Below are 13,287 nucleotides of genomic sequence, written 5' to 3'. Positions count from 1 at the left end.
CCATCAAATTATGTTATTTTTATCTGTGTTTATGTGTTTGATTACCTACTGTATTTCCATTCTCGTTGTTGGATAGATGGTGATTTATATCTGGCTTATATTTAGGCTTTTAAAGACATTTGAACTCTGGATATTTCTTTTTGGTCTCAAAATTACTTTTCATCACTCAGCAGAGTTATATCTACAGGATTTGACCGTTTTATCCCGAACTGACAGCATTCCTGTTGTGATGGATACTCCCACAGGAGTGTATTTGGTGTTGCTAATGTTTAGGTTTTATGATAGATACATCTGTCTATGTTTGGAGTTCATAATTTGCACAGAATGTATTGTACACTCACTTATGATCGAACGAGATTGGGCGTGTTCAGGGCGGTGTAACAAATGATCTTTTTATTGATGCAGAAACGACATATTTATCTGTGCTCTGACTCCTAAAATATAATTTTACTGTTTAAAAAAGACGCAATTTATGATTATTTCATGTAATTGAGCAGCCTTGGTCTCTCTGTGTGACGATTAACACAAAACTACACGAGCTTGACAGGTGAGAAAGAGGTGAATGAACTAAAAACTGATTGTAAACATCAAACCTGCTCACTATCACAGTAAATGACTGATCTCCATCAGGGTCAGCAGGCCTGACAGGCGCAACATGAACACAGACAGTCAGTGGGGTTACTTACATGGAACTGAAAGGATCGGATTATTGGCTAAATTACAATAAGAATGAGTTGAGCAAGGGTAATTATCCTTGGATATATGGCGGTGAATGAATCGATTCAAGCATTCGAGAAAATGGCGAATGAAGAGCAAGATGAAGGTACGTCCCTCTACATTTCGTCTGTGATGAGCTGCTAATTGCACAACTTAATTTGACTTTCAACCGAGTTATCTCGGGGTCTTAATCCGATCCGATCTGATTTCTTGTCAGATTAAGGTGTCTACAGGAATTTAATAACTCAATCTGATTGTAATTTAGCCAATTATCCGATCCTTTCAGTGCCATGTGACCCCACTGAGTGAGACCTGACACTCAAGTTTTGGGACATGGATTAAGCGGATCATTTGAATATTCGTGAAGCTGAACCCCACGCTGCCTACTGATGTGTGCATGTGTGTAGCCTGTATGGACCGTGTGAGCGAATAGGTAAAGGTGGCATGTCGTGTGAAAGCGCTGCGAGCGGTCAGCTACACTGGAAAAGTGCTTTATGAGTGTGTTTACCATCTCTGATTGGAGGACGAATTCAGAATAATAACTGATCTCAGGATATTTGAATCATGAATTGCATAAAACTAAAGACACACTGGATCCATGAATGCTTTCACTATAACTAACAAACTCAAACTCCAGTCCACTTGGTGGCAATAATCCCCCTTTAAGGTGGTTTTCCAGCTGCCAGTGAAGCTACTCTTGGTACGATCTGGACCCCTCCAGCATAAATGTGATTGGAATGATCCACTTCCTGTTTGTCACTCTGCAGCTGTTTGGATGGATGGGAGCACATGGAGCAAACATTTGGGTAAGTGCACTTTGAATGTATAATGACATCAAACTGACTGTGGATGGAAACATAGCTTCAGAGCTAACGGAGCAGGCTGAGGCTAGTTATCTTGGTTAGAAATTGGTTTAATTAGATGCAACAAATAAGAAAATAAAGTTTTGGAAGAGCAATAAAATATCAAGTTAAGAAAGACGCAGAGTAAATTAAACCGTTGGGTTGAAACGGTTTAAATCAATGAAAGATTCAACAGAAAGTGTGGTTGAAGCAATGAGTGTGGATGTGCTTTTTAAAGGCTTCATCACTGAGTGCAGGCCGGGGAACACTGGGCCTCACTGGAGAACCTCTGGTGGGACACATTTGCTCTCAAGTCGTGCTCCGAGTGATTTAAGAGAAGTTGCGCATTGACCAGTTTTTTTGTATTTTGAGTTTTCTTTCAGGAACGAAGTGATCCAGGTAAAGTGTGGTAATAAATGTGTATATATTGTTCCCCATAATTATGCTGACATTGTGTTTGACTTAAATGATGCACTAATTGAAGGTTAATTTGACACTCTATATAACAAGGTCAATGGGAAGCTGAACCAGCGGCTGACTTCGCGCGTCAGGCTCTTGGAAGAGACCGATGTGTGAATATCGTTGGGTTGGAGACAGACAAATGGCTGACATGGCGATTTAGATTGCCAAGGACTCTGCAGCTTGCTGGAGCCACAGCTCCAGAGAAACTGATCTAACCCAATTCCACCACACGTCCAGGTCCTCGTCACCCTCGGATTGTTGGCCACGGGAACCTTTCAGAGGGAGATGGGGTCCCAGTCCTGTTAGTTGCGCTCCCCTCGGTCATGAAAAGTGTCACCAGTTCATCAGACACGGTGCATGAAATTTGCATACACTGCTTTGGGAGAAGTCGAAATAAAGAGGGACTTTGATGGCACAGCTGGAGTGGCACAGATAAAGGAGCTATATGCGAATATTGGATGAGAAAAGTTGGTTAAAGGGGCAGTACTTAGTTTTTTTTTCTCCAAAAAATAGATTGTTTCTTATTGAGTAGAGATTTCTGTTTATAATTGGCTTTCTGTAAAATTGAGATTGTAATTTATTGTCTTTGTGTGGCAGCATGTAGTAATGGGTCGTAGTGACTTTCAGCTGGGCTCTGCTCCCAGCCAATCGCTACATGAGAATGGCGTATAAATGCGGTGTGAGAGCACGTGATGGGTAAGCCTATTTAAGTGTTTTTGTATGGTAGAAGTTGGCTTTGGTGTTGCTGCTGTCCACCTCCTCATGCGGCCAATGTGCAGAAACCTGTGTGGTTGTAGCGCGGTGGCTTGAGCCATGGTAAGGAGGGGAAGTCTGTCTAACCTGTGAGACACCAGTGCTGCTTTGTGTTTGGGTCTCCAGGTTGGATTAAACCACATTTGAACTGTGTGTGAGAGGCAGGCGGTACTGATCCTTTGATAAGCTACTTATCAGTGTTTTAAATTGTATTGGCTTTCTAAGGTGCTGAGTTTACAGTGTCCCGGATGGTGGTTCCTGTGCTCCATCCCTGATTGCCGTTTTCCTCTTTTGAAGTAAGTTGGAACCAAAGAAATGTTTTTTTTTTTTAAACTGTCTACATTGGTGGAGTGGCCCCCTTACTGACATCTCCCCCACCTCCCTATTTATAAAGCACATAGTAAATGTATCAGAATTCTAATAAAATAATTATTGGTGTTGAAGTTGTGACTATTGTGTTTCATTCAGTTCTCTTGCAGCTTTTCTAGTCATGTGATAAGCATTAAAATGGATATGAGTTTTTTTTAAAAAAAAAAAAAAAAGCAGCTTTGGTGCTCCAATGGATGCAGTAAGTGGGAAAACTAGCATTCATGATGTAACAGGCAGCAGCTCAAGGAGATGATATAATTTTTAACTAAGTCCCTATGTTCTAACAGGCTCCATAACCCCCTATTTTCACCTCTCTGAACCCCAGGGAGGGACACGGCCCCCTCCCCTGCCCATCTTGGTGGGACTTTGGTTTATCCGGGGTGTTCCGCAACCAACTTTCATCGTCTCCGTCTGGGGGCCTCCTCCACACGGGATCCTTCTTCTCCATCTGGGGGCTCCTCCACACTGGATCCTTCTTCTCCATCTGGGGGATTTGCGCTGCACGGGACTTGATCCGGGACCTGAAACACCACTGCTGATGGCATACCTACCTGCCATACCCACTGCGCTACAGGTCCTTCCACGTTTCACTAACTTTTCGGGATCCTTTTCTATCTGCACTTTGAATCTTGGACTTAAACCCTATTAAAAAAATGTTCATTCTGGACTAATTTTGCTCTCGCTGGGAATTGAACCCAGAACTCCTGGCACTGCAGACAGTTTCCCAACCTCCTGAGCTATCTCATCCTGCTGTAACCTCACCTTCCAGAACACATTTACACTCATGTCTTTCATTAAATCCCCAACATGAAAAACAACTTGTCACAATTAAAAAACATTAAGCTTTCTCACCACAGTGGTAAAAAACCATTTCACTTCACTTCTTGCTCAACTGAGTGCTTCTGACCTTTAAATAATTTTTACTGCCTGAGGATTGAACCCACAACTTCTACACACCTTACAGGCACTCTAACACTCCGAGCTAAAAGCTTTGCGTTGGAAACTTTTGTCTGGATGCTAAATCTCTTAAACACTTCTGTTCACAAACCATCTCCTTTTATTCAATGACTTTCACTCCTGATCGCAGCTACGTGGACGACTTCGCTGTTTCCAGCAGTCAGCTGGATTCCGTCTCTTCTGTGGGTTACAAACATGTTGACTCTGTGTGTATGTGGTGGAAATTTCTGTTAAAGCACACTGAGACCATAATCAACATTTTATTTCTACTTCATCAAGGCGAATAACAGCATGAGCTGTAGCTCTGAAGGAGTCTCACATTTCATCTCTTTCTTATACAAACAGAAACATCGTAAATGTATTTTTTTTATACAGCCCTTTACAAACAATCATTACGATGTACCAAAGTGCTTTACAGTAGATAATAAAGAGAATAGGTAAAAACAAATAAAAACAACACAGTAAAAGCAATAAAATACAACAAAATCGAATAAGATAAAAGTGTCCTCATACTACTGGGTATCGTGTTACACAAAACCTGCATGAGACGGATCGGTTTTTCATTCGCCAACTTCACACATAAAAACAAGCTAAAAATGTACTTATATACAGAAAAACAACACCCAGCACATGCTAAAGGACAATTAATAATTTTCCATCACATCTCCCTCCTTTTCATTAGATATGTTAATATTAATCACTCAAAACAACAAATACAAATGTAGTTAAAACTACATATAACATCCCTGAGAAACATCAAACGTGTTCATTCAAAAACACTCCAAACACGTCATCATCCCTGCACACAGTAAAAGAAATAACAGGAAACTAATTAATCGGCACAATCAAAAGTAACTTCAAAGATAGGAGCGGCGAAACCGAGCCGTACCATTGGATGACCCACACTCTTATCTATCGTTCACACAATAACACCTAACAGAAGGTATAATGCAGCCACACCACAGCGCTAAGATGGATAACCCAATGAAAGTGAAACAATCAATGCTTTCCATTTAACAAACATAGAATCAAAGCTTCCACACCTGACTTTTCCACAAAGGCCTCCCAACCCTGTGGTCACACAACCATCTGATGCAGGATTAGTTGGCATGAAAGTACAGCAACTATCCCCATAAGGGCACAAACAGCTCCACGCTCAGCCACTAACACGTCTACGGCGAACCTATAAAACACGTTGGAGCCAGCTGATCAGCCAAACCTTTAAGTGCATCATAAGTATGATTCATAAATCTCTGCTGGTTGTTATAGCGATGATTAATCCAATCCAGCACAGAGCACACAGAAGGTCAAGTGTCTGATTCTTTCTTGTCAGACGCTTCACGTACTGGAAGTTTAAAGATTTTCCTCAAGTAACAACGTGGGAATGAATGATGACACACGTGGAAGGAAACTTTTAATACAACTACAAAAATAGACACAAAACTGGATCATAATTTACTAAGTATTTCACAGAGCAAATACAGTTCTGTGTTCCTGGAAAAAGAAGCTGACGTGACGATCTTCTGTGTCTGTTCACACAGATGATGTTTGAGCTTACAGAGCATGTTGATGCCGAGGGTCCCATTGGACAAATCCTCTTAAAAAAATACAGTGTTTCCCACAGAATTTTTGGAAACTATGGGGGGGGGGGGGGGGGGGGGGGGGGGGTAAATTCATGCGGCGTAAATTTGTGCGACTGCAGATTTTATTTTATTTGATTGATTTGCACACATTCATTCAAATATAACACATACACAATAAAACACAACAAATTAAAAAAAAGGAATGTGTGCTGGAGATGTCAGAAACCCTTGTGGGCTTATAAGGAAACCTCATCTTGTCATTAAAACCCAATGATAACAATTGTAATAGAAAATATTTACAGGTTAAAACTAAACTTCATGAAAAATATGAATGGATCATATACAGTGAGTACTTATGCCTTTTTGAGAAACTTGAAAAGGTTTTCCTTGATAACAAAGGGTGTGGGAAGTACACAATGAGTTCAGGAACACATCAGAAGTGGTTTGGTTTTGATATCTTTAAAAACAAGAGAGCTATTACAAAATAAAAGTCTAAAATGGAATTAACTATGCACACTGAGTAAATGTTCTACCTAAAATGATTTTTCTGGAAACTAAAAGGCTGTGAAAGCTTTATAGTGAGTTCACAAACCCATCAGAAGTGGTTTGGTCTGCATTGGTTGAATATCCAGTGAGAACAAAAAAAGGCGTTGCACTTTTGCGACGGTCCCTAAGCGCTCCGGCTGCCGTAGTTCACTTAGAAGTATATTCGGCGCGGTTACTCTGATCTTTCAGGCTTACTTTGGTGAGTTGATAAAGCCTGTGGTATGTTAGTCTTAGTTTTCTGTAAATATTAATACCATCCTGAGGCTAATTGGTGCGGTTTTCGTGACGCTATTACAATTACAAAACCGGAAAATAGGCGAATGTGAATATAAAACCAACTTCACCCCGCTCCGCCTGGTCGGGACGGTTGAACCACACATGCGGGACGGATGAAACACCTTATTTTAAACAGAAACTATTGAGCTTACTATTTTTTTAAGCAACATACCGGACAACATACTAGTGTACCCGTCATTGCTCAAATTTCACATTATTTTTCATAATATAAATAGGTAAAAAAAATACGTTTGTCAACGAAATCACGATGATTACAGCTGACCTTTGTGCACGCGCACCCACTGTGTCAATCGCCCCGACAGCGTCAGCGAAATAACCTTTTTTGCCACTAAACTTAAAAACTCTGACACTGCAGACTTTAGGACATGTTTAATTAATAATTCACCTGTTGTATAGTCATATTGGTTGGTTTTCGAGGAAATCGCTGTGTTTCAAAAAAATAAAAATAAAAAATAAAAAAAATAAATAAAAAAAAAATCGCTGTTTGGGATTCGGAAACTATGGCGGCCAAAAGGAAACTATGGCGGGCCGCCATAGTTTCCTCAATGTATGGGAAACACTGAAATAAATAAAAATACCTAATCTCAGTCTCCTTTCAGGGGTCTGCGTGGCTTTTTGCTGTAATTTCAGTCACTGGAACATAAACACCAGCTTCTCCATCAGAAGGCTGACCCTGGTTCAGCGACACGTTTCTCTGGAGAAAACAACAAAAGTATTACAATGCAATACAAACACTTATGCAACTAGAAAACAAAAATGAAGAAATGCAGTGTCATACCTGCCTCTTCTCAGTCTTAAGTTGTCGATGAGCTCCTGGGGATTTGGGCCCAGCCTGCTCCTCTCCTCTGCCTGTTGCCTCAGCTTTCTTAAAGTTTAGTAGATCTTGACTCCCGCGAAAGCCAAAAACTGTTTTCAGAGCCAGGATGTAAAAGAAAAGGGGTATTATGTCCAAAGCCTGAAAACAGACAAGAGTGGACTTTGAAAACGGAGGAAAAATGTGTCATTATTCATGACAAAACGGATGGAGTAAAATGCATGTATGACCCTGTAGGGCTTCCGTATTAGACTACCGGTAACTTCATAATCATTATAGTACTTAATACTTAATACATCATAATACTATTATAGAAACTGTGTCATTACTAACTAAATGAGCATTTTACGACAAACTAATGCTATATAAACACAGCCACAAAAACCAAGATAGCGAGCTAACATACCTCTGACGAATTGGCCGCTGCAGACATTAACAGCCTCTGCTCCTCCCGGCCGCAGACGAAGGTTTAAAATCCACTTTTTACGGCTTTGTTCTGTGAGATTTTTACATTTCTCACCTTTGTGAACGACCATCTTCGGTACTCTTAAAAAAAAACATTTTCCTTTTCTCGCTTAGAACGAGTAGAGCAACCGTAAAGCACACCAAACAGGGATTTTTTCACTTCACTTCCTGCCCTCCATCTGAATTCCCGCTCTCGCGATGCAGCAATGTGACGTCACGTGAAATCAACCAATTACTTTAAGCCCTGCTGCACGGGGATCTGAGCGCAACGAGAGTTGAATAAAACTGCTGTTTTATAGCATAATACATCCAAGGTTTTAAAGCGAAAGGAAGCGGCACGACTCCCCACTTCTGAGGTACGATGAATGCAGCGGGATGTGATGTAGTAGATGGAGTAGGTGGAGTTACATACAGGGGAGGCTGGATCATGCTGCTCTGACCTCCAGCTGTGACGTCACATCAGGCTGCAGAGCTGAACGACTCACTGAAGATGGTATTTATCAATCTAGATGTCCTCAATTTATCACCTACGCTTTCCTTACAGCACAAAGACTGAACTGTGAACACAACCAACTCTTTTCTGGGAGAACAGTCTCAGTGTTCAGCAGTTCAAAGAGAAAACAAACTCTTTTACAGAGGAAAGCATTTTAATCAGTGTAAAAAAAACAAATTAAGTCCCTTCTTTTGAATCTCAAAAGTTGTGGACAACCAACGTGCATTCATAGCTTTGAATTTATACAAAAGGAAACAAACAAACAAAAAAAAAAGATTATATACATTTCCGCTAAGTCAAAATTTGGCTCGTTTCTGAACATTTGGACATCACAGTTCTAACAGTTCAGGCTTTAATCTTTATATAAAAAGCACTTTTTACAGAAACTGGACCAGTTTTACCAATAATTTCAGCATTACTGGAAAGTCTTTTTATGATTTAAAGACTTAAATGATCATTTACTTCAACTTGATTGTTACTTTATTTTCCCATGATTATTCTGGTGCTTCATTATAAGCTGACAAACAACCCCAAAGATATTCTTGAACAAATGACGCGGCACCTCTTAAACAAACCCACGAAATCCAGCATCGCATCCCTTAGTAAGCCTCAAAGTTTCTGCGTGATAGTGTGAAATGGCCCGTTGGCCCGCTTCAGGACGTCTGCGGACAGAAGATTCACCCTGAAAGACCCCGAGAGCCGACATGAAAAGATTCCTTTTGTTGGAGGTGACGGAGCGAAGACCTGCAGGCGTTCGTCAAACAGACGCTATGCTTATTGTGATAGTGTTGAAGGTTCAGACAGTCAGAGGAAGGCTGATATTTGTCGAGTTGGATTTAAGTTCTCGTGGAAAATCACAGCAAATGAAGAGCAACAAACACAAACTGCATCAGTGACTGAGCCACGAATGGTTGTTTTAGGGACAAACAAGAGAGAAAAAGGCATGTTCCAGAATGTTCCACTGGGAGGAGGAAGAGAAATCAGGGAAATGTACAACTGTGCACATCTGGATTTAAATAAATGAGGCGATGTTGATTACAGAAGGAGAATTCTATTTGATACCATAAATTCTCTCCTACGAGCAGATGTATGTTAAAGGTAAAAGAACCATAACCCCCCTCCTCTGTGATTATTTTTCATTATTTCATCCATTACTTTCATGCAATGGCACCAATACACCAAACAATCTTCTGACTTGAAGGTCTGAGGGTTATAAAGCTTCAGGAAATGTTGAAAAATGCTCCTTAACAGCCTCCAAATTTGAGAAACTGGAACGACTTGCTGAAACGATAAGCTGGAAGCTACTGATTGACTTGTAATTGTAATGTTGACTGTAGTTCTGGGTTCAGTCCACCTACAACACGCGTTTAAATGATAACACGTGTTGGCACCTGTGTCTGTGGAAAAGGGAAACCTCAGCAGCTTTATGTTCCTGTGTCTTAGTTTGAGGAACAGGTCCATTCTCTGGAGGGTGAGCGAGATAAGCGAGACAACGAATATCCCTTCAGCCATCTCCTGACTGTAGCTTTGCATTTACATGCAAACATGTGAGTGATGATATGGATGTGATAAGTTAATGTTAGTGTGCAACATAAAACAACGTTGGGGAAGAAGCCGTCTCTCTTTTTATCTTCATGTCTGGACGGGACTTCAGGCTTCTGGCTGAGGCGTGCTGTGTGAAGCGTCTCCGGTCATTCGCAGCATGAGGATGTGTGACAGAGCAACAGAAGAACGAGGCTCCTTCATTATGGAGGAATCTTTAAAGAAACTGCTGAATAAGAACCTCTTTGTGTAAGGTACGGATAGTTGTTGTTATCCAGAACCTATACCAGACCCACAAACTGATGACGAGCCATGCTGTCCGCGTGCCGCGACTCTTCATTGTGTCCGTTTTGACGAAGGTTCAGAGCCTTAAAGAGGTTCAGCGTGCGGGTCACATGGGCAACGCAATGTCCAATAATGGCTTCCCTCACTCCATTAGCCTGGCAGAGAGGTCCAACGGGTTTCCCGTCACAGACTGGAGGCCTCCGAGAGATGGTAGGGTCCATTCACCTGCGATGGAGGAAAAAAAGAAGCCATCAGAGTTGAGTTGCTGCTGGTCCACCTTTATCCTGCTTACATCAACTAAATGTCCTATTCGAGAAGCTACTCGATTTCTCAAAGGTTACGGAGCGTATCGCGCTAGCAGAGGAAATATAAACCATTTAGGTTCTACAACAGATATAACTTAATATTTGTCTTTTTAAACACTCGTTATTTACTGATCTTTCCTGCACTGCTGTTTGTAGATGATAGTTTAAGGATGGCATCCATCATCAAATGCAATAATGTTTTAAAAAATGTTGAACATGAGGGGAACGACTTCCAATAAAAGGTTAAATTTCATGTTTATCTGTGTTAAAAGCTGAGGAATAAAGGTTAAAGGGTTTAGAATATTTTTCTTAAAAGGAATCTTTGGGGAAATTGAGTCAGAATATACAAGAACTACAAATTGATAACAGCATTACCTCAGGAAGGAATCCGCCTCCTTTTCTAAGAGGCAATAACTCATTCTTACCCACTTAAATTCCTATGAAACAGCTCACTGAGCGCCACTGGCTTCGGCATGATTACAGATTTTCTATGAAACAAAAGCTGCGGAAATTTATCCTACTATTTCAAATGGTTGACAAATTAATGCTCCCAAAAACATCTGCTTTATATCAGCCTTTTACATCTGCGGGCTTCTCCTCTTACTCCCTGAGCTCACACATACTGTATCCTAATATAACCGAATACCGAATAAAACTCTTCTCATTTATGTACTTTTTCTGTTGTAAGTCTGTAAGTAATACTGAATTATGGCCTATTTAAAATCTGATTCTAACCGCGGTCACTATCAGACCATCTACATATTTATAAGTTAAAGGGATAGTTCGCATCTTTTGACATGAAGCTGTATGACATCCCATATGAAGGGAGCGAAAATAGCGCCAAGTGATTGTGAGGTCTCACTTTTTCTGGGTGAATGATTTTGTGATGCAAATGTATTACTCTTTTGAACGCATATTGTTTTGAGAAGCAAAACGCTTTATTTTTTAAGCCCCAGCCAACTAGCCGAACTACCTTCGTCAACGCCAAAACGAGGCTGGAACTCTGCTCACAGGACGCAGCGGGGGGTAAGTCAAATTTAAGAAATGATATTGCTAATATGGGATGTCATACAGCTTCATGTCAAAAGAGGCGAACTATCCCTTTAACGTCTGTGATTTCAGTCATATTCACATGTTTGATGATTATTCTCAGCAGGGAAAAATTCACTTGGGGTCTAAAAAATACCAAAATTAGCAGGAACCACTGAGCTGGGGGGGAAAGTCCAAGAAAAGCCTGGTGCGCCCCAACTGCTCAGGCATCGTTCACCGCATTTTCCATGAACAAAAACCTCCAAAATACCATGAAAAACGCATACAAAACAAAAAGCAAACTAGTTGAGTGGGCCGTGTATTTCAGGCTCTCTGTGGGTTGCTGTGAGATAATAACCAAGACTCAAGTGTTAAACCCAACAAATACCTTATTACAGTAAGTTCTGACCAACTCCAGTGAAAGAAACCTCTGCAATACAGCTGATGAGAACAAAAAACATTGGTCCATCCCCTTTATTTCAACTGTAAACACTGAAGCAAAGAGGTGAGGTGGGGTTGGTTCCACTGGTATCTCAGGGTGTAACAGGATCTCAGGCATTCGTGCACTGGAACAGGAGGCGTGCAGTAAGCTGCAGCTGATGAGTGGTTTTATATTTTCTATTCACTTTCTAGTAAAGCTACAGTTACCTGAGATCCCAGGTAACTCAAGCCCACATGTAACTGGTGGGACTGGTTACCCTGTTAGCCGACGTGACATAACACTGCGTGCAACACTGTTCCGGAAGATTCTGTAATCAGAAGATTAACTGGTGACAGGTGAGGGTGTTAGGACGAGGTAAAAGGAGCATCCACCAACAGCCGAGTCTTTGGAGCTCAACACTGAATCAGAATCAATGAAAGTATTTTCCCTGAAAAATACTTTAAAGGTATAGTTCGCCTCTTTTGACATGAAGCTGTATGACATCCCATATCAGCAATATCATTTATGAACATCTTCTTACCCCCTGCTGCGTCCTGTGAGCCGAGTTCCAGCCGAGTTTTGGCGTCCAAGAAAGTAGTCCGGCTAGTTGGCTGGGGTTTAAAAAATAAAGCGTTTTGCTTCTCAAAACAATATGCGTTCAAAAGAGTAATACATTTGCATCACAAAAGAGTTCTCCAGGAAAAAGTCAGACCTCACATCGCTTGGCACTATTTTGGCCTCCCTTCATATCAATGCGTACAGCCACCTGCCGATAGCTGCACCTGTTACGGTGTTTACTGCTCGGAAGCAGGGGACTGCTCGGTCTGCACAGTTTACATTGGACGCATTGATATCAAGGGAGGCAAAAATAGCGCCAAGCAATGTGAGGTCTGACTTTTTCCTGGAGAACTCTTTTGTGATGCAAATGTATTACTCTTTTGAACGCATATTGTTTTGAGAAGCAAAACGCTTTATTTTTTAAACCCCAGCCAACTAGCCGGACTACTTTCATGGACGCCAAAACTCGGCTGGAACTCGGCTCACAGGACGCAGCAGGGGGTAAGAAAATGTTCATAAATGATATTGCTAATATGGGATGTCATACAGCTTCATGTCAAAAGAGGCGAACTATCCCTTTGCAAAATTACACAGAAACTTGTTTTTTCCACAACTGCCAAGCAGTATACTGTAAAGAGATTCAGAAAACTTATCGTGTTAGTCTGACTAAAACTAAAATCTCTGAAATAATATGAAACAAGCTTCTTGGAGCCAGACTAACACACACAGATAAGGATGACATCGTCGTCGAAATCAGCCCGTTAAGACTAGATTCTTATAACCGCAGCCTCATCGGACAAAAATCACCATTCGTGTACCTTAAAGACGACGTCTGAGGCGGCAGAATAT

General features: G+C 41.1%; 1 protein-coding gene across 1 annotated transcript in view; it reads right to left on the bottom strand.

Moving 5' to 3' along the window:
- Window positions 1-8,291: 8,291 nt before the first annotated feature.
- The window catches only part of gdap2 (ganglioside induced differentiation associated protein 2), a 37,839-nt gene continuing 32,843 nt past the window's right edge, over window positions 8,292-13,287 (bottom strand). The window contains exon 14 of the mRNA XM_075480082.1: window positions 8,292-10,350. Coding sequence (XP_075336197.1) covers window positions 10,309-10,350 — 42 coding nt within the window. The 3' untranslated portion in view covers window positions 8,292-10,308. The remainder of the gene's footprint in view (window positions 10,351-13,287) is intronic.

This window comes from Odontesthes bonariensis, chromosome 12 (assembly GCF_027942865.1).
Source record: "Odontesthes bonariensis isolate fOdoBon6 chromosome 12, fOdoBon6.hap1, whole genome shotgun sequence".
In the NCBI taxonomy this organism is placed as follows: domain Eukaryota; kingdom Metazoa; phylum Chordata; class Actinopteri; order Atheriniformes; family Atherinopsidae; genus Odontesthes; species Odontesthes bonariensis.
Note: the sequence above shows the minus strand (reverse complement) of the source record. Positions and strands in the feature narration are given on the sequence as shown.